Genomic DNA, 21,349 nt, shown 5'->3' with positions numbered 1-21,349 from the left:
ACGGCGCCCGTAGCTTTGTGGTGAAGTGTCTGGAGGTGCTCAAGATCAAGATTAGGGGTTGGCTGAGAAGTGTGGTGGAGAGAACCACAATATTGCAGTTGTGTGCAAGTCTCTAGACCAGAGACTCCGTCCTAGCACACCGGAGACTCCAGTCCACCTAGACCGGAGACTCCGATGAAAGCCCTCGAGCCAACTTGCTCAAGTTTTTGCCTCGTGTGCCTTTCTCTCAGTATGAGGGTACGTGAACTTTTCTAGCTAGGCTAGAAACCATGTACCTCTCGAAGGACATGTCCGGACAGCGGTGTACCGACAGCGGATGCAGATGATGTATGTGTGCAGGGGGACCGCGCTGGCTGGCATCGCAGTCGGTGGCAGGACCCGGCAAAGTTTATGCGGATCTTAACCATGAAAATTGGTCGGAGGTTTGATGACTACGGCAGCTTGTATGACGTGTACATGATGTGCTCGCTAAGAGTCTGCTAATCTAGATGTAAGCTCTCCTTTGTCCTAGAGGGCGTCTCAGGGTATGCAATTGTTCCTCGTCCTTAGTTGGTCGAGTGATTTCGTTGTCTTTCCGGTCACAAGGAGGCCCTGTTGACATGATTTTCATCCATTGTTGTAGGTGTTGTCTCGTGGCTTCGGATTTTATGATGTATGTTCTTCGTATGTTCTTTGTTGACTATCTTAATAAAAAGCAATTAATAAAGATCGTATATATCTATACGATGCAGAGACCTGGGGGGTCACACCTCCATTTCGAAAAGAAAAAAATGCCAGCCCCCCCCCCCACACACACACACAAAGGCAGTGACTAATTTACAATATTAGAAATAGAAGGGCTAAACCGGAAAATTGGCAAAGTGATAGCTATCTTCTCCGGCCAAATGCGTCGGCCACCCCGCACACCTAACTCCGGCCACATCCTCATCGTGCTCGCACCGCAACTGCTACTGTGGCGCCCGCTCGAACCCTTTCGCGACGCCGCGAGCTTGATCTCCTCCCTTCACCGCGTCTCCTCTGCTTTTTTCCCACTGGATCGAGGTCATCATGTGGCCCTACGCGCCGCCGAAAGCATGAGCCCCGCCGACATCAAGGCGGTGAGGCGGCCCAAGGGCGACGGAGTTCCTTCTGGAAACCGTCGAGGTCACGCAACTTGAGAGATGTTGTGCAATGTCCGCTCGGGTATGTGCCCACTAGAGCTAGATGAGTAGCACGGTTTGTGTCCGACGAAAAAACCAGAGGGCGTCAGAGGGAACGTTGGCAGCGGGGTCGGCGGTGCAGTGCGGATCGGCATGGGGAACACATTTGGATTGTTGTTTTGGAGGCGGGGAATTGCCAGAGGGAGCTCTAGGTAGAGGAATGTTTAGGGATTTCAAAACAAAAACGTGTATGACTGAAAGCCCTTTAAGGTCTAACAAGTGGGGTCCAGTACCCGACATCAGCAAATACGATGTTCTAGGTCACCCAGTGACTATCATAGACTTTCCAGTTGTATTTAGTTATCTCGTCCATCCAGCTCTCGGTCACATTCCGTTCAGCTTTCTGGCTGACTGTCCAACGAGCGCTTATGTTTGAATAAAGCTCTCCATTTAAACCGCAAAAAATAAAGCTGTATTTAGTGATCGTAAAATATATATTTATATGTACGGTGATGGAGGCGAAGATTATCGAGTTTACTCACCAGGAAATTACCGTGAGTATGTGATCCGATTTGACCCGCCGCAGCAAAGATCCTAACCGACTACCATCGTGTGACCGCGCGCCCCGGAGCACAGCGCGGCCTCAGCTAGCTCCTCCCAACTCCGCCCCTCCGCAACCAATTTACACACGCTCCCCAACTGTAACTACCCGCGCCCGGAACCCCGCCGCGGCCCAACTGACCAGCCGACCCGCGCGCATGCACCGGAGGCACCCGCTGCACCCCGCGCCGGCGCCAGTGCCGGTACCGGTGCCGCGGCGGAAGGGCGCGGCGGCGGCGGCGGCGAGCCAGGAGTGGCTGGTGGTGCCGCCGGCAGGGGAGCCGCGGGCGGGGGAGTTCGGGCGGCACCGGATCATGGAGATGACGGGGCTGCCGGCGCGGGACCTCCGCGTGCTCGACCCGCTCCTCTCCTACCCGTCCACCATCCTCGGCCGCGACCGCGCCATCGTCCTCAACCTCGAGCACGTCAAGGCCATCGTCACCGCCGCCGAGGTGCTCGTCCGCGATCCCAGCAACCCGAGGCTCCAACCCTTCCTCCTCGAACTCCACGCACGCCTCGCCCTCCCGGTACGATCACGCGCGCGCGCCATTGTCACCATTACGTACCACCCAGCGATCACCAGTCATATATACCACGATGATAGATTGCATTTTGTAACCGGTATGCTTCTGCGCGCGTGCAGGACGCGTCCATCGCGAATCTGGCAACCGATGGCGGAGACGAGACGGAGCAGGGTGCTCAGGGGAACGTGCCAATGTCTGCGCTCGGCACGCCTGGCTGCGCCAAGAACCAGCCCTTCGAGTTCAAGGTGCTCGAGGTCTGCCTCGAACACACGTGCAAATGCATGGAATCGGAGGTATATATATACTTCAGGACTAAGTCCGGCCGTGTTATGCTACAGAATTTTATGATTTGTCAAATCGATCGAGTACTGAGTACTGACACACGCCTGTTACCAACTTACCATGTTTCTTTCTTGGTGCAAACTGATGGCGCCAGACGTTGGCTCTCGAGAAGGAGGCGTACCCGGCATTGGACGAGCTGGCCACCAGGGTTAGCACGCGCAACCTGGAGCATGTCAGGCAGATCAAGAGCCGTCTGGTCGAGCTGTTAGCGCGCGTGCAGAAGGTAGTATATATAATTGGGATTTGGGAGTCTTCAGTCTTGTGCGTTGGATACAAGCAGTTCTTTCTCTGAAGCAGTTATAAGTTTCAGTTAACTGCTAGTATATGGTATTTAAGCGTTTCTCAATTTGTTTTTGGGCTGTGGTGGTCTGTTGATGGCATCGCAGGTGAGGGATGATATCGAGCGCTTGCTAGACGACGACGCAGATATGTCCGAGTTGTACCTGACGAGGAAGTTTGCGTTTCAAGGAGCCAATGAGTCGCCAGGCAGAGTGGAATCGAATAAGCGCGCATCTGCTGATCATGACGACAAGTATGTCACCTAGTCTTTCTTTTCCTTGTTTCTGGGATAATAGGATCAAACTAAGAGCTAGTATAACTAAAGTACTCCGGATAGTAGGAGTGCCTGAGTTCTATTAATTGTCAAAAAAGTATCTAGCACACATGATGGTTTTAGACGACTATCCGGATTGAAAGATGAATGGTTCTTTCGCCATTCCCAAAATGTACTGCTTCATTTTAATCTATGCATGCACTTGTTTTCAGAGAGGAAGAAGATCATGGTGACGAGACAGAGAGCAGCGGCGATGAAAGTTCTGCTCATGTTAAGCCTGACATCCAAGAGTTGGAGATGCTTCTGGAAGCCTACTTCGTGCAGGTTGATGGCACGCTGAACAAGTTATGCCATGTAAGTCCCATTTCCTTTTATTCAATGCTTGTGATCATCTCTTAGGACTTGTTAATCCAATGATTAACTTCTACTATAAGGTTTAGGTTTTCGATTTTATTTATGCTATGTCAGCACACTGACTATTTGCTGCTTATACATAACACCATAACAATGATAACATGATCACACACCCCTTTGTTGGTAGCAAATGATTAATTGCTACTATCAGGTTTACCGTCTGAATTTTACTTATATTTACTATGTCGGCACGCCGACTATTTGTGTAACAAAAATCCTACCGCATTCTCTTATACTCCAATGTGCATACTATAGTTGCATTGGTCACTGAGATCAACGCAAATGCATGTTTATCTTCAGCAGTTCATTTACAGTGCTGGCACTAGCATTAGACGTACGTTTTTAACAGCCTAACATGCACCTCTTATATGCGCGAAGCTCAACGATTATGTGGACGACACTGAAAAATACATCGAGATGATGTTGGACGAGCAGCAGAACCGGCTGCTGCAGACGGGTGTGATGCTCACAACGGCAACGGTGGTGGTCACTGCGGGCATCGTGGTTGTGAGCTTGTTCGGCATGAACATCCACATCGACCTGATGAAGGATCCAGAGACCCCCGAGATGGCGAGTATCAAGAACATGAAGTTCTGGGAGACCACATGGGGCACCGTTGCTGGCTGTGCTGCTATATACTTCCTGTTAATCTATGCAGGGAAGAAGAGCAAGTATTTGAAATGATGGTGCTTTGTTCTCAGTTCCGCATGGGATAGAGGAAGCATCAGACCGCAAATTATGCAGTTCAGGACTACTATTTTGCCATAGGAAAGCGATTCATTCATTGTGAATATGATGTTTTGTTTTGTTAAAGAGATACAGATAGCTGATGATTGGTGTGGGTCGTAATAATCGAATGATATTCCTTGGAAATATTTTCATATTTTTTTAGGGAGGTTAATGATAGTTGTAAGATGCCTTATGAAGAAACGATTGCATGCACGCCAGAGACACCATGTTTAGCCGTCGTCATATACGGGAATGACACCAACTGGAGAAATGATGTTATCACGTCCATGTTTTTCATTTAGAGGTCGTTTGGTATCCATCATTTAAGCCTGAAATCCTGGAATTCATTTTAAAATTTCATAGGTGGGCTGTTTGGTTGCCACAGAATTGGGCCATCATTTCATTTGGGAAATCCAGCAAAATGATGCCATGTGTAATGACAATTCAGAGCTGAAACCTGTCATTCACAATTCCTGTGGCAACCAAACAAATTCAATATTGAATTTTACTGTCATTTACAATTCCTGTGGCAACCAAACAAGTGTCCATTTCTGAAATTACAATGTAAATGAAATGAATACATGTATTCATTTCAAAATGCTACAAATGAAATGAAAACCTGGCTTCCAAACGACTTCTTAGTTTCAATATGTTTCGGTTTGGTTCGACAGATATGTAATGAAACCGAATGAACCAGTTCACGGAAGAATCACTGTGTTCCACCAACTTTGGGTGCTGCTCTCTTGACAGCCTCGGATATACTAACCTCCGGACTTAATTAATTGACGGCACCTACCTGCTAATGACATGCATGGGCACCTACCTGCTAATGACATGCATGGGCCGCCGCCGATTTTTAACTATCCAACCGCTGCCCCCTAACCCTAGCCCCCAACCAGGCGCGGACCTTAGGCCGATTCTTGGGGCGGGGGGGGGGGGAATTGGGTGCGAAATAGGCTTGCATTGATCATTATCTGGCCCACATACTGGAATATCCTTCGGTATTTTTTGCTGGTGGGGGGGGAGAGGGGGACGGCCCATTTCGCCCCAAGAAGGTCGGCCAGTGCCCCCAACACCCTCCTCCTCCCGTCGCCGGGCAAAGCCCCGGTGGCGTGGCGGCGGCGGGGGATCCTCTCCTGCTCCGTCGGGTAGCGGCACGGCTTGGTTTCGTCTAGGTTTTCGGGGGACATCGTCGAGATGGTGGAGGCGGCGTCGCGTCAGAATAAGAGGGCCGGAGCTCGATCCCCATCTCGACAAGGCCACTTGTGGCAGCGCCGACGAGTTGTTGCATAGGTTTCCTCTCAGATCTGTGGATCTGGGGAGGGTGGCCTCCCCATGTGCGGTCAATCTTCGACCCTACCGTGGGGTTTGTGGAGTCTATTCTGGAGTTGGAGGAGTGGTGATGATGTTGTCTTCCCCTCGGTCGGCCGTGGTGGCAAGGGAGAGGAAGGGGATGGCACCACCGTCCTCCTTTTTAGGGTCGTGTGTGCTCTTCTGGTGGTCTGCGGCTGCAGCGTCTTGCAGCTTCCTCCGGCCGGCATTGGTGGCGAGGGAAGGCGGCTTGACGCGTCGATGCGTGAACCTGCCAAATGGTGGAGCGTTTTGCTGGTGGCTTGGGTCTACTGCTCGGGGATCTTCGTCTGGAGGTAATGCTGGCTCTTCCCCATCTCCTGCATGCCCGATGGTCTGGAAAAGATTATTAGCTCTCACCCACAAGGGTGGGCACTCCTTCAGTGTTCAAAGCACAATGTGGCGACGACGGCAATGGTGATACGATGGTGTTGGAAAATGAGGGCGGCGGTGATACAATGGTGTTGGAAGATGCGCTACCTCTAGATCCGGTCTCTATACTGTTTGGTGACGACGAGGACGATGGGTCTGATTGGGATCTGGAAGTATAGTGGGATGTCATTCTTGCAAAAGTCTAGGATCATATAGTATTTTCATTTATTTTTGCAGTCGTTTGTAATCGGTTTCGCCAATAAATTCCATCAGTTGTTATCTCAAAAAAAGACATGCATGGACAGCCCTCCCTCCACATCAATTAAATCCGACCTGAGGGAGTCAGAGGGAGTACTACTGCTACACCTCCACGTCATGAATTCATGGTGCGTAGCCCCTTCAATTGAAGAGGACGAGAGGAGTTGTGGAAAGAGGTCTTCAATGCCATTCTAATCTTCCAGGGCATACTTTTGATTGGATACCTTACATAACAGATAATATAAGCACTAATTCGACCATCACTTTTCTATTTACAACGTAACATGATGGTCCAAACCAGGATTTCTATCATCACTGCAATGCCCACTATCGGATGCACAAGAGGTAATCTAGAACTCTGCATTAATATATCGCAAAGAGGTCAGCTAAACTCCAGTTAGATATGGTCACGCTTGCACCTTCCTTGATCTAGTACATCGAACCTGACAAAAGGAGAGGTCAATTCATGATATTCAAGAATGACAATGAATCACGGATGAATCATGTTTATTCCTCTCAAGTGCATTTACATTGCTTACTGTGTCAGCAGTTAATCCAGAGTTCTGTGCACTCCTCAAATCTAACGCCCTCTTGCTTTTTTTCCTGAGGCCAACCCCTGCTTACAAAATGGGAAGTTGACAGTTCAGGTAAATTAAATACACTTGTGACATAAAACAGTCATGATATTGCCATTTCTGTGCGACTGTTGACTGAAACCAGTTGCATGCAAGCTGTGAGCATCTTTACTATGCTTGTTCAGTCAGGAAAGACACTTTTAAAACTTCATGCTCTATATACTCATTTCAAAATAATCACAGATGCATCAACAATATCAACCTATTAAGACTTTACAGTTTGCATGACATATTGATATCATGAATTAGTAATACTCCCTCCGATCCATATCAGTTGCCACTAATATAGATGTATCTAGACATATTTTAGTTCTAGGTACATCCATATTAGTGGCAAGTAATATGGATCGGACAGAGAAATATAAAGGTAATATCTTGAATAATGTCTTGGTTACTGGACATGACTCACCTGTTTTGTTGTTGGATGAAGGACATTTCACAAAATTATCATCACAATCACCAACATCTTCGTCTAGCTCACTGTTATAAGTCAGAATGTTAGTATTCTTGGATGGATACCTGGTGAAGATCTAGATGAAAAATGCTACCTCTGTCCCGTAATATAAGATGTTATTATAACTAATATAGGACCTGCTGCCGTTGGTATGCATAGCATCTGTGAGCTGCAATGCATTTTCCGTAATTGGTTGTAGTAACATCTTATGATATGGGACGGAGGGAATATATGGGAAGGAACATCCCTAACCAATGTTGCCTACTGCATAGACCCAATAATGCTCATAGTTAACTTGCCATGTCATGGCTTATACTCCCAATTCTGTCATATAGTTAGAAAATGAGAAAAGCTCCCTATCCATGTGTTCTAAATAGTGAATGTAACATGAACAATCATCAATTAGCAAAAGTAGACAGATATAAGTTTAGCAGAGTTTGCAGAACAGTCATTTCATTGTGCTTAAGTAACAAAAAACATGGTATCACAAGACAAAGTACTATTTACTCCCTCTGTTCTCTTTTATAAGATATTTAAGCTCTTTTGTAGATTCACTCACTTTAGTTTGTATCTAGTCTATTTTTAGTGTGTTGGTTCACTCATTTTGGTTTGTATCTAGTCCACTTTCAAATATCTAAAGTGCCCTATATTAATGAACAGAGGGAGTAGAACATATTCTTTCATACCACAGGACAACAGGGGGAGATCATTTCCAAAGAAAGAATACATATTAAATTGCTTGTCTGCTTACCAATCTCTGGGATGGCAATCAGGAATGTCCTACAAAAATAATAGAAGATAATATATATAAATTTCCATGTGCCAATCCACAGATAATCCAATGGTCACGTATAAGTATCACATACACATAAACTAGCAAACTTTACCTCTGTTAACATTGTGTCATTAATGAACTCCCACTTCTGATCTGACTTTGAAGGTATCTTCTTCACAGTGGGACGATTTTGATTTTGTAAGAGTGAAGCACGATCTCTAGATTCACCTTCCTTGGTCAAACCCAAAGACCCTGGAGATGACAACTTTGTGCCGGCAGAACCACAAGATGACACCTTGTCCTTTTCCAAGCTATGACTACTATTCTGATCATTTTTCTTGGAGACATCTTCCGCCACTACTGAACTTTTCTTCACTTTCACTTGATCCTGACCACTTGCACGCGGTCCCACTGATGATTTGTTTGATGAGGAACGAGTTCCCCTTTTAGGAGCAGATTCTTTAGATGGCCTCTCAGTAATAATAGAACATTCAGTATGCTCCTGAAATTCATGTTAATGATGTAAACTACTAGACCATAATAGATGATGTAAACTACATACATGATATATGTAAATATATACAGAAATTGCAGACAGAACGTACCTGGTGATTATAAGGTTCATGAGCTTTCAGAATTCTCTTCACAAAATCATCAGTAATTAAATCTAGTTGGCAGCACTCCTACATTAAAAATACCGAATCAGGAGAAAATTAGTCAATGCAAACAACACGAAAGTTCGATCGAACCATGAGAATAAATAGTCATATTAACCTACATCAGCTTTTCTCTCACTCGCAGAGAATCTATAATAAGATGAGGGCAAGAGAATATGGCGTGGAGAATCTGACATCTTGCAATACTTATCAAGCTCTTTTACCATAAGTAAACCAATTTTCGAGAGAATATGCAGTTTCTGTGAAGGAGGTTAGGAAATTAGTACCTGATGAAGAAATTTATAGGCAATTGTAAAATGTTTAAGCGATAGCCAAGAGACATACATGAGTGATATCAGAACAAGACAGATCCTGAGCCTTCTGAACAGCACTAAAAATGCCTAAAAGAATGGATACAGAACTGGTGGGGCCATGGTCAGTTCGGTTTGGATTGTCTATTTCAACGAGCTCTCTTAACATCACAACAAGTGGGCTGCCAACAAACAAAGGAACAACAGAGGACGTGATTACAAGCTTCAAGCTTCTAATTTTCCAGTCACAGGCACTACTTGAGCGCACCAGACAAAAACTTCAATAATTGGGGTCAAACATCTGAAATAAGAAAATACCTCCAAAACCCAGAAGAGATAGTCTCCTTTTCGGAAAAGTTTAAAGGAAACTCCCTATCATATGCCAGGACATGGATAAGGAAAACAACAGCGTATGTTGGATTCTCTACTATTGAATCTTTGCTTGTTCTGTTCTGATGAACAGAAACTCCCCCTTGCTCTTTTAGCACTTCAATCAAGTACCTAAGCGACTACAAAAAGTACAAGTCAACAGACAGGAATTAGCTTCACAAGCAAGCTTGTATAGCATATATACAAAGAAACCAGAAAAGAAAATACATACTTCAGTACGAACATCTCCAGCGCAATCTGTTGATGCCAATGCAAAAGCGCATGCATATCTAATAGGTATTGCCTGGTTCTTCAGAAGGCCATAAAGTTTGCAGATGAATGACTTGCGAACAATATATGAAGAATCCTGGCAACCAGACATAATACATGCAATGTTAACAAGAGAGGTGGAATACTAACACGCATGGCCCCTCCAACAATTGTTCTGAATAAAACTATGCAAGGTCTATAAAGAATAAATTATAATTAATGATCGACATAGGTAAGCAAAAATGATGCTTGCAAACAGATGTTTGTTTAGAAGGTATTCAAAATCAATAGCAAACCAGGTTATTATAATTAATGATCTACATAGGTAAGCGAAAACAATCCAAACAGATGTTTGTTTAGAAGGTATTCAAAATCAATGGCAAATCAGGTTATCTGATAAGTAGAAAGGCTTAGTGGGCAGAAATGTTAGCCCTATATGAAAAATAAAATCAGATATTTGTTAACAGTAGCATATGGATGATACCCTGGCCATGAGAAGGGCAGTGCGAAATAATTTTGGTGAAATCTGTGAATCCCATCTTGTAGCTAGTCGCAGTACAGATTTCCCAGCAGCCAGTCTCAGATATGGCTTATCGTAATCACTGTTGCAGCAGAAGAATCAGAGTGAAAACACAGAACATAAATAAATATATTTCACGTGTATCAATAAAGAAAAGTACTTCAGAGAACACCAAAAAATCTACTTCATATTAGAGCCCGAGCTCACTGGACCCCTTTTTAAAAATATTCTCAAATGATATTTTGAAGTTTCAAAAAAAATCTGAAAATAATATGTACATATAGGTAATGATGTATACTGCGAGCATGCAATATCTCAATCTGAAATACTTTGTATTATGGGATATACACAAAAAAGACAAAATCTGACAAGGTTTTGAAGGTGCATTGTTCACACACCCAGATCTATAATTTTGTCTTTTTTGTGTAGCGCAAGAATTACAGCATATTTTGGATTGAGACTTTGCAGACTTGAAGTATACATCATTTCCAAGATGTACATAATTTTTCAGCATTTTTTGAAACTTCAAAAATACTTTTTTTGAATGTTCAAAATAAAGGGTTCCTGTGAGACCGTGAGCTAAATTGACAAACTCAAACTAATACTCCCTCCGTCCAGAAAATGATGTTGCAGATTTGTCTAGATACACATGTAAGTGTCTAGATACATGCCTATCTAGAAAAATCTGTGACATCCTTTTCCGGACGGAGGGAGTATATAATTTTGTTGTATCAGAGCTTTTAGCTAGAATACTATTGTTCAGTTAAGATTGTGAGCATTAATCCTAAGCTGATAGAAGCTTATTAAAAACACACGTTATACCCTCTTTCTTCTTTCTGCACTCAATATTGGCCCATGCAATAAGACCGAAACAATCAAATTCAAACCCCAACCAGCTGGTTTGACATGAATCTTTTCTTCCAGAGCCCACGGAAACTAAATTGACCACCTAATCAGCAATGCTTACTTGCTTCACCCTTTAGAATAAGTTCTGTGAATGCCTAATTTCCTTGCATTATACTACCTCCGTTCCAATGAATAAGGCCTATATTATTTTTGAAAAGTCAAACCATGTAAAGTTTGACCAAGTTTTTACTAAAAATCATTAACATGCAAAATATATAATCTTTCATATGATATCTATAGAATATCATAGTTGTTGATAGATTTTTCTAAAAGTTTGGTCACACTTTACTTGGCTTGACTTTTGAAAAAATATATAAGCCTTATTCATTGGAATGGAGGGAGTACTAAACAGGAAGCATCTGGCTGAAAATAAGTTGATGTTCGAGATGCACCAGTTCATCACAGTAGCCCAAACACGAAGCTAACAAAAATAGGACCTCGTGAAAGTTACACAGTACACAACTTGTATCACAGTAAGCATTAGTCATGCCTCGCATAGTAGGAAACTTGACCATCTATCTTCTTAATGCAAAAACATGCTCTAAGAACTAACAATAAGAAAGGAAACTTGACCGCACCACAACAAATTATGTGTTTCAATAGTGCTTGAACAAATATAATAAGAAGCTAATCAACCAATGCATTGTAGAATATCTGTCCTGAGTAGTGAACAAGTATCACCAAATGTTAAAGAACTGGTGCAATCAGTAGAAACGAACAGAAAGTTAGTATAGTGAAGCATTTATTGAAAACAATAACAATAATGTAGAAAAATACAAACCATATAGTTATGGACGTGAATTCTTCGCGAATTATCTCTAACAACATCTTCAAAAAATTCTCTATTCGATCCAGGGCGGTAGTTCTTGGTGAACAACTTTTGACAAGTACCTTGAGACAATAAATCTACAATTGACAACACAAAAACATTAGAGCAAAACAGTACACTCCATCCACTTCAGCTCCTAGTGTAAATCACATAAGACATATCAGTTGAGGCTGAAGTGGACAGTGCAGGGTAAAATTCCATCATGAAGTTTACTCAAATGTGGAATCTCCCTACCAAATCTACCATGAGTTGTATGCTTTGTTTTGTCTAGAACTTACCTTCAGTTTACAAGAGAAACTGCAGGCATTTTCATCAGGGGGTGACAGTCCAGGAGTTGAAACAAACTACATAACCATAGCAGGCATCATATAAGTATGTCTTTCTCAGGACATCATACTGCTATAAAATAATTTACCTACCTCAGATGAGACAAAAACACGTTGAACGAATTTGATAATGTGTTCATCATATGATGTATACATAGAAGGAGAATGCTCCAGTATTAAGCCCAAAGACTGTAAAAGTGTTGGGATATTATGATTATCAGGTATGTATGTCTTTTTCAGGACACCAACAACTTTCTGCAGGCAAGAGAAGACTATGTAAGTTGTGCACAAAGGTGTGCCTTTATTTAACAACTAAGGCATGCGAAAAATAAGAAGTAATAGCTTGCCACCAAATAACATTGTGACCACTGACCAATAAATTTTCAGAAATACCATTCTGCAACAGGTTCAAACATTTCCATATGTAAGCAACAAGCCATTATAAATATAACACTTGATTGTAAATTGATACCAACATGGACTATAAAGCAAACCATAACGCATCATCTGATAACAAAGACAATATATCAAGCTCACAGCTGGCAGTGTACGTTTCACATGACTGAATAAACATTGAGAGAAATCTAAGTTTTGTTATAAGTCCTGGAAAATGTATATGATCTAAAATTCTGGATAAGAATATATGTCAAACAAAAAAGGGTCACTGATTGATGATGTTGACAGAAAAATAGCAGGCATTAAGCCGGAAATACACTTGATCCCAGGTGCATATTCCCCTGCCACTGGAAAAAACACTTTAAAATGTTTTTTTTAATCGAACAAAAAATTGTCAACATTTTAGGTGTGCATGTCAATTTTCGTGGAAACCCGACATTTTTTGTGTCCTGTGTAAAAGAGATGAAGAAATGTCTAAATAAGAGTTATTTTTTAGCACCGAATTTTGTCTTTTTTACATACAACACAAACAATAACTTTTTTTTGTGAAACGACTTCACAAGCACATATAATGTTGACAAGTATGTGAGACATTTTTTGTCAGAATTTTTTGACATCTTGAAATACGTTTAAAACTCATTTTAAAAAAAACAGGAGCATCTACTCCTGGGTGCAAAAATGCATTGTCCGTGTTAAGCACATTCTTTTATCACCTTGTTCAAAAGACTGATGCATACTAAAAGTTTGAGTGGGTGTGCTCCTTTTCTAGAGTAATGATCTTTTCAAATTGATTCAATTGGCATGGAAACTAACTCGAATTTGACATGTTTGAGAACTTGTCACATGGTAGCGCCATCAATGTGATGACTTGGTTGATAACACAACAATTGTTTGGCAAAGGTACCATCAATGTGACAAAACGTCCTTAACAAATACTGAGACAAGAATGTACTGTTACGATAACAATTCAGGACTATGACAAATCCGAAAAATGACCAAATCAATGAACTAATTATTACCTACCTTGCATAATTTGGCAAATTTCTTGTCATCTGGAGACTGTATCAGAGAGGCAATTGCAGATATGGCATACTTTGATTCAGCACGTGTTCCATCAATACACTTTTGCTCCAGTAACAGGTAGACATCACTACTGGAGAAAAAAGACATACTACTATGAGTAAAATATTCACCTGAAGATAATTAAAAATGAAGAGAGAAATGCTGCCCTTGCAACTTTTAAATACAAAAGGCATTGACATTTTTCTTATCACTATATTTTCTTTACATTACCGTCCATTCATCTTATAATTGGTAGGTGGTTTTTCTCCGGTTTTTAGTAAGCTAACACAAAGTCTCGGTAAAAAAGAAGGCAAACGACTAGCAGAGAACAACATATTTAAAACTTTAAAAATGGCTTCGGTCAAGATGAACCATGCACACAGGAATTATCGACATACAAACAGATCGAGACAATCCAAGTTCCAGTGCAACTGCAATTTGTTTTTACCTGAAATTAACAGATAAATGACACGCTGATTTTGCCAAATATGCCAACATTTGGAGAGTCTTCTCATTTATCAGGACCGACTCTTCTGAGAACAACTTTAGCAAATACTCCTCTGAGCCACGGAACAATGATGGAAACACCAGTGCAACTAGCTGCATGATTACACCCTTTGAGTTAGAAGTGTGGAAGATGACTCTCAGAGGAGATGAAAAGGTGTGCGTGAACTAAAATGAAACGAGCAGTTAAGGACAGAAAAAATCAATCAAGGGTGAGAACTGAAAAAGCAGTAAGCAATAAAATGTTGCATGCTTGCAGCAAAGGGCAGTTCATGTTCCTATAAGGAATCGCCTAGCTCGCTTACAATTAACTACTTACCAATAGAAGATCACATGCAGACTCTGCAAAATGAGTCGATTCATTTCTGCAGGAGAGAAGGGCCTCCAAAATGGCACAGATCATCTCCCAATTAAATAGTGAGTGCGAGAGTTCTGTAGACAGTTGTTTGCAGAAGTTGAAAATTGGGTGTTTGTTACCAATTCTCTTGAGAAATGAATCCTGCAGTCATTCAAGCATGAAATCAGGTACAAACGTGGACATTAGATTTGTGGATCTGCTGTGATATAAGTCTTAAAAAACGTTTGTGCAAATTAAACCACGTGGAGAAAAAAAAGAACAGTCAACATAACAGGGTAAACATATACATGCTCTAGAACTAAGTGAATAGCTTAATACTTCAACCGAACATGGAAGTTGGGCATTATGTAGTTTGCTGACAAAAATGAATTGGAACTGTTGTCAAAAGTGAAAACTGCAGTCAGCAAGCCCTATGCCTATAAGTTTTAAGCTTACAGGGATAGCCAATTGCATGCATAATGCAAAATTTGAAGTTCAAATTTGACCTCATGACAAGAAACAAAACAACACAGATCCCACCGAAAATGGCAAGAAAATAAAGCAAGACAATCTGCCCTGTTTTTTTCATGAGCACTAAGTGAGTTCTACCTTGTCTTTTGGATATTTTGTTTTCACTTTTCTCTTAACCTCAGTGTTTTAAAATTATCAGTAAGACTCTCCCTTACTGTTCCCATAAAAAAGATACTAGTTCACTTTCATGAGAATCATTTAACTCACTTAGTGCTAAACTGGAGAGCATGCTCATGTTTCCACAAAAAACGTTGTGCATGGGATATTGCTGCCACTGATGACTTCTAGACTTAAGGATGCTATGAAAAAGGAAAATTGAATATTAAAACTAATTTTAGAAAGTATAGATCACAGCCTCCTTGATAAGTTTATAGTTGAGCAAACAAAACCAGGAGAAACCAAACAATGTACAGTCTTATCATTTAGAAGGACCAAACGAGTATTACTCTGATTGACCGAACTGTTGCAAAAGTAATGCCCTCCTTAATTAGTTCAGTCAAATCCTTAAATATGTTATTATCTTTCATCTGGTGCAATTTCTCAAAGCACTCTTCAACTTTAGGGATATCTGCAAAGAAAGAAGACATCTTCCTAAATGACCCACAAATTTTCTTCTCTATTTCATCTGAAGGTTCCTCCTGCAACACATGCAAGATTCAATTTGAGAAAAGGGTCACTGAATGTTCTGTATTTATTGATGAATTTACAAACCTTCTTTGCTCGAAGTGATAAATATGCTTGCATCTCCAGTTGCAACCTAGAGGTAAACTTTAAAATATGAAATACGCTTGAAATAGGTACTTCATCTTTGAAGTGTATATTATATGTACAAGTGTTTACCTTCTTTTCTGAGAAAATATGTTGCGCAAAGCCTTAACATGCTGCGATTTGAAATAATTAAAAAGCTCAACCCAATGCATTGCTCTTTCTTTTGGAGAAAGTGATGGTGGAAAGATTTCTTCAGCAAATATAAGCCCCATATTCTGTGACCTGCCAGAACAAGAAGTCGGAACTCAACACCATAGGCATAATCAAATATACAAAAACAAAAAGGGAAAAAAAGATGAACAAACCTGAAGGATCCACAATCTTTGTCCAAACATAGAAGAAGTTTAGCTGGGATTTGTTCATAGTGAGGGGTGATTGTCGCAATTCCTTTGGAGCATTTCTCACAGTAATCTCGATAAAGGTCCACAAACTTATGCATTACATTCTTTCTCACAGAGATCTGAAAAAAAAATCAGTGAGGCACAGTAGAGAAACTGAGGCAGGAAATATCAATAATGTCTGATACCTTTGTGTCACGTAGCCTCTCTGCTGCTTGTAACATTAACTCAGAAGGAAATGAGCTTAGATTTGATTTGGCTAAATCACAGACTGCATAAACAGCTCGGATCCTCACTTTGTCATCAAAATCCAGTAACCTTCCTTCAAGAGATTCTGCCAGATGGAACAAAATATCCACATGAAAAGGATGCTTACACTATAATAGTGTACATATAATGATGAAAAAATAAACGTTCAAGCCTTACTAAGAATATCCTGTGCTATATTTCCAGATGATACAGCAATCTCTTTCTGGGAAAAAAATTCAAGCCTTACTAAGCACACTTTTGCTGCATCAATTGCAGCAATTCTTACTTCTGCAGATTTGTCAGAGAATCTCTTCAAGAATTCCATAAATACTAACTGGTTTTCTTGACCAAAGCGAAGATTAGAGAAGACAAGAAGCCTCCCAATCAGCTGTACTGCCTCCAGTCGGATATCAACCTGGTCACTCTAAGGAGGTAGATGGTAGAAGTTCAGGGAGAATCAAATGCGAACATATTAGTGTAAAAGAGTCAAAAGAGAATGACATACCAGGAGCTCATGAGTTAAGCTTGGAATAACAACAAAGAGCATCTGGGGCGCACACTGGAATAATTCTAGAATAATTTTATGATGCAGTTTCTTGTGTTCATTGACCGGTGCACCCTTGTTGAAAATGCAAGATGACAAAAACATTCGAACAGTGTGTTCCAATTTCTCGGCACAGTTTTGAATGATGTCAACAGCAAGCTTGTGGGCTCCTCCCTGCACAGGCAACAAGAAGCAAACGACCGTTAGCTTGGACCAATGAACAAGTAATACAGGTGTTCATATATGCAAGTTATTCATACAGAGAAGAACATGCACATATTGTAAGGAAACGTTACTCCTACGGTCCTACCCCAACCTCAACATAAAGTACGTATTAAATGGATAATAAGCAATGCACCTTGTCCTCTTTTACTAAATTGCGGAAAATCACATCCAGGAGAGCTTGAGTGACTTTTTCATTTAATATTTGTGTCATTATTGATACCATAGCCTGGTGCACACATTGCTGAAGACCTTGCCTGTAAAGAGTTTCAAGATCAAGAAGGTAGAACGAAAAGAATTGAATATAAATTCCCTGAACAAGACAATAATACATGACAGACAATTATGAACATGAGCGATCATAGCTATTTAAACCAGAATGGACAACCGGTTGAACCGGAAAAATGCATAACCAGAGACTACACCAGATCGGCTTGCTTCAAAGACCGTCCATGTAGTTGGACTGTATGAACCAAAAGAAAACCACTGAATCAATGGTTACAACAAGCACAGCGGTTCTTGTTCCATGCTTAGGCTGCTGCTTAAATCTCAATTGGAAACGACTAGGCCTGGCTGATACATCTTCAATGTTGGCCTGTGAGGCCAGGACGAGCAGTCCAGCACGACATGCCATGCAAGTGGAGCTTGGGGTTTCCGTTCCTCATCAGTCACCACAACCCTGTAGGCGAAGGAGGAGGCAACAGGTCTTGGATGACAAGGCTTGACCATGATGATGAACACCACCAAGGGTACGGTTGCCGGTGCAAGCTAAGAAGTCGAACTCCCAGATGCTCGACCCAAAGAAAGACGTGGTGACTCCCTCCCAAGCATGCTCCAGCCAAGATTCATTTTTCATGAAGAATGTTCACGCTTGTCAGAACTCGGACGTGAGTTTTCTTAACTTGGCTTTTGTTTATTACTTTATTAGTTAGATAATTAGTTTAGTTCACAGGAGCAACAATAAATGCATGAATTAGCAGCTTAGAGCAAACTAATCGTCCCATTAAGTACTCAAAAGTGCAACAGCAAGCATGATAGTGCACACTGACATTTTATGTGATACATGGCACAAGAAACCTGATGATTTGAGAGTCCGCAGCTTTTTCAATAAATAATAAAAATGCCTATGAATGGCCATGTCAATAAAAGAACAAGCATAGTACTGCATATTTACAATTTGTGGTACACGGTATTGGAGGTCTGGATGATTTCAGAATTCCAAAATCTCAACACAAAATGCAAAGATATTGCAAAAAGAAAGATATTAGTGAAAAAGTATGCTCAGGATTTTTACAAGAAATGCCGCTATAAGCAAAATTAATGTATTTACAATTGAAAGATAGGTCTTGACAGATGAGCATTAGATTTAAGCTTGGTTCTTGGTTGTAACAAAATATAAGTTTATAACAACAATAGCATTAGATTTGGTCTTACTTTGCTGCCGAGAAGAAAATTTTGGCCATATCAAGAACCAAGTCCTGACAGCCAGTATCGACCATAATTACAGAGCATCTAAGTGCAGCAACATTTTCCAAAATTTTCATCCTCCTTGTCAGGTATGGACTGCCACTTTCAGCAAGCCCTGCGAACTCGCTGATGAAAAGCCTAAATATTTCCTGAGATAAATCAGTTGACATAGTGTTATGAGACAGTGGTCCTTATTCAAATTGGTCTTTGTCGAAAGTGAATAATGTTACAGAAATAAGTTGAAAATATGACTATTACGTAATCCTGGTAATGGTCCAAGAAGTCACCAAGACCCAAGCACTGAAAGATGCAAGTGTTAAATACCTTAAATATTTCATCAGTAAAAGGTGGATCAGGTGCAAGGATTCGCATAACTTCAATAAAGCAGACAGCAACAAGAAGTCTGACATCCTTGTCCTTATGGCTGAGTAAACTGGTCTGGACCAGTGATTTACTCAAAGGACGTAAAGCATCATGCAAAGAGGAGGACTGACTCAACTCTGATAAAGCACTTTCAGCTTGCTGCAAATAATATCAAAAGCATGTTACAGAAGTAGAAAATTCAAATTTATTCAGAGAAAATTAATGTGAAATAATAACCAATGAAGGAAGCTGCAGTGCAGAGTACCAATTAGTAATATACATTTTTCCTTTTGATCATTATGGTGAGTTGGACTCAAGTATATACATAGTCATCGCTAGCTTGCTTGCCTCTACCAGACTACCACTAGGTTCATATTTCAACTGTTGGGATGTTTGTCATAATGCAGATGCATTATTAAACAAAAGTATGAAAATATGCAATCCCTAATGAGTGCAAGAAAACAGTTCAAGTAGAGACTGAACAAGGTGTTTGTACAAGTACAGTAGAACCAGATTAAAAATGTATTTTCCATGAAAGTTGTTAAATGGCAATAGGCCCTAAATTAATCCACTCGATCTTTTAATTAACCTGTTTATCATGTAAAATAGATAAAATTCTCAAATGTTACTGGAAGTTTAAGCTAATGAATAGGTTCAAGCCCCAAAAGTCAAATCTCCTTTGTTCCTCATCCATAGATCACAATTACTAGTAACTTCCTTCAAAATAGCAATTCAGTTGAAACAAGCATTCACAGAATTGTTTAAGCCAGTGAGATATAACCATGTGAGACTTAACTGATGGCTCTATGACTGCTTCCAATTGCAGGGAAATGAAGGTTCTGAACTACTGGAACCCCTTTCCAACAGAAGGGGGAAACATTTTTGAGAAACCATAAACATCATAGCTACCGAGATGACACTGGACACCCCTAACCAGAAAATCTAACTCAAAAGCTAGATTCACGCAAACTGCCAAACGTAAGCATAGTGAAAGTGAATACACAGCATCTTCAACATCGCTGCCTCTGTGCCCCATGATGGGGAAAATCAGTACAAATTGATGCATGGTACTCGAATTCAGCAAGCCATCAGTACCCACGCCCCCTCCTAGCCCCATAGGTGCCGGAACGGACTCACGAACGACACCCACTAGTTCTAGTAGCAAGTAATACTACAGCCACTGTTCGATAACAACAGGAACAAAAACACCAGCACAATCAGCGGTGCCCGCCAACCAATTCAAAACCCCAAAAGCAGCACAGCGTTTCACGACAGAACGGAAGCTAGATGGCTTAGATCCGACGAGGACCGGGCGGGACGGGACGGGGTGCGGTCACCTTGAGGAGCTTGACGAGGGCGTCCTTGCCGAGGCGCGGCTGCGCGAGGCGCTTGCCGACCTCGCTCACGACCTGCTCCGCCGAGCCAGGCATTGCGGCGGCGACGGCGACGGCGACGGGCTCGATTCGGGACCCGAAACCCTAGACTAGTGGGCTAGGCGGCGGGGTTGGGGGCCGGAGGCGGGGGAGGCCATGGAGGAGGAGGATGGAATTGCGAGTACGGAAAAGCGAGTCCGTCAGAGCAGGGTTGGGGACGGCGGGTTTTGTGACAGGTTGCACCTCGGGACTCGGGAGCATGGTCTGTGGAAGATCTACCAGCGACATTTTTTCCAGAAGGACCCAAACCGTATATTGCTTTACTAGTTGAGCAAATTTGAAAATTTATAAGGCCCCGGAAAAAAGGGATATGAGACTGAAAACTGTATCACGCTCTGATTATTCCTAGAACACCCCAGAAGAAGGTCAAATTTGCGTAGATCAGGTTTAGTGAAATTGCAACGACCAATCGATTTACGTTGCGGCTGTGTTTGCATTAGTTGTGATAGTAATTATTTTCATCCATTATTTGTCTAATTTAATTTTTTGTTTGATCAACTTTTTTGGTTTTCATGACTTTGTTTGTCAGTTTTAAGACTGACAACCGGGAGAGAAAAGTTGTCAGGCGGAGGTTAACCAACACTTGAGTAGCCTGGAGGAACACGGCACCAAGCAAATTGGTTTCCCGCCCACGAGCAAAAACTCCCGCGCGCGGACCACTGTGAGACTAAATCAGTCTAATCCACATGTTACCAACCGAGTGGCAGCCCATCCGTGCCTGACGGGCCAACTCTTCCAATTTAGAGCATCTCTAGCATAGCATAGCTCGTAAAAATGCAAACCGAAAATCTGAAGTTCAGTCC

The 21,349-nt window shown here is 41.8% G+C and overlaps 2 protein-coding genes across 3 annotated transcripts; one reads left to right on the top strand and one right to left on the bottom strand.

Moving 5' to 3' along the window:
- The first annotated feature begins 1,897 nt into the window (after positions 1-1,897).
- Positions 1,898-4,256, top strand: LOC124658970 (magnesium transporter MRS2-E-like). The gene is made up of 6 exons (XM_047196951.1): positions 1,898-2,266; positions 2,383-2,556; positions 2,700-2,828; positions 2,992-3,137; positions 3,371-3,512; positions 3,951-4,256. The coding sequence occupies exons 1-6, from the start codon at positions 1,898-1,900 to the stop codon at positions 4,254-4,256; spliced, it is 1,266 nt and encodes a 421-aa protein (XP_047052907.1).
- A 2,147-nt stretch (positions 4,257-6,403) lies between these two features.
- On the bottom strand, positions 6,404-20,543 carry LOC124666899 (sister chromatid cohesion protein PDS5 homolog B). 2 transcript variants are annotated; one of them, XM_047204232.1, is made up of 28 exons: positions 20,451-20,543; positions 19,075-19,272; positions 18,718-18,899; positions 17,420-17,540; positions 17,023-17,235; positions 16,695-16,941; positions 16,457-16,602; positions 16,236-16,390; positions 16,003-16,152; positions 15,874-15,919; positions 15,609-15,800; positions 14,614-14,793; positions 14,239-14,390; positions 13,752-13,881; positions 12,426-12,587; positions 12,285-12,350; positions 11,959-12,083; positions 10,236-10,353; positions 9,714-9,848; positions 9,431-9,621; positions 9,147-9,294; positions 8,924-9,061; positions 8,751-8,828; positions 8,258-8,647; positions 8,122-8,150; positions 7,326-7,396; positions 6,812-6,900; positions 6,404-6,724 (listed from the first exon to the last, which is right to left on the bottom strand). In XM_047204232.1, the coding sequence occupies exons 1-28, from the start codon at positions 20,541-20,543 to the stop codon at positions 6,689-6,691; spliced, it is 3,981 nt and encodes a 1,326-aa protein (XP_047060188.1). In that variant the 3' UTR covers positions 6,404-6,688. The 2 variants fall into 2 exon arrangements, with proteins under 2 accessions (XP_047060188.1, XP_047060189.1); XM_047204233.1 differs by having other exon boundaries at positions 6,821-6,897.
- Positions 20,544-21,349: the final 806 nt, after the last annotated feature.

Source organism: Lolium rigidum, chromosome 6 (genome assembly GCF_022539505.1).
Source record: "Lolium rigidum isolate FL_2022 chromosome 6, APGP_CSIRO_Lrig_0.1, whole genome shotgun sequence".
Lineage (NCBI taxonomy): Eukaryota > Viridiplantae > Streptophyta > Magnoliopsida > Poales > Poaceae > Lolium > Lolium rigidum.
This window is presented reverse-complemented; position numbering and strand designations above follow the sequence as displayed.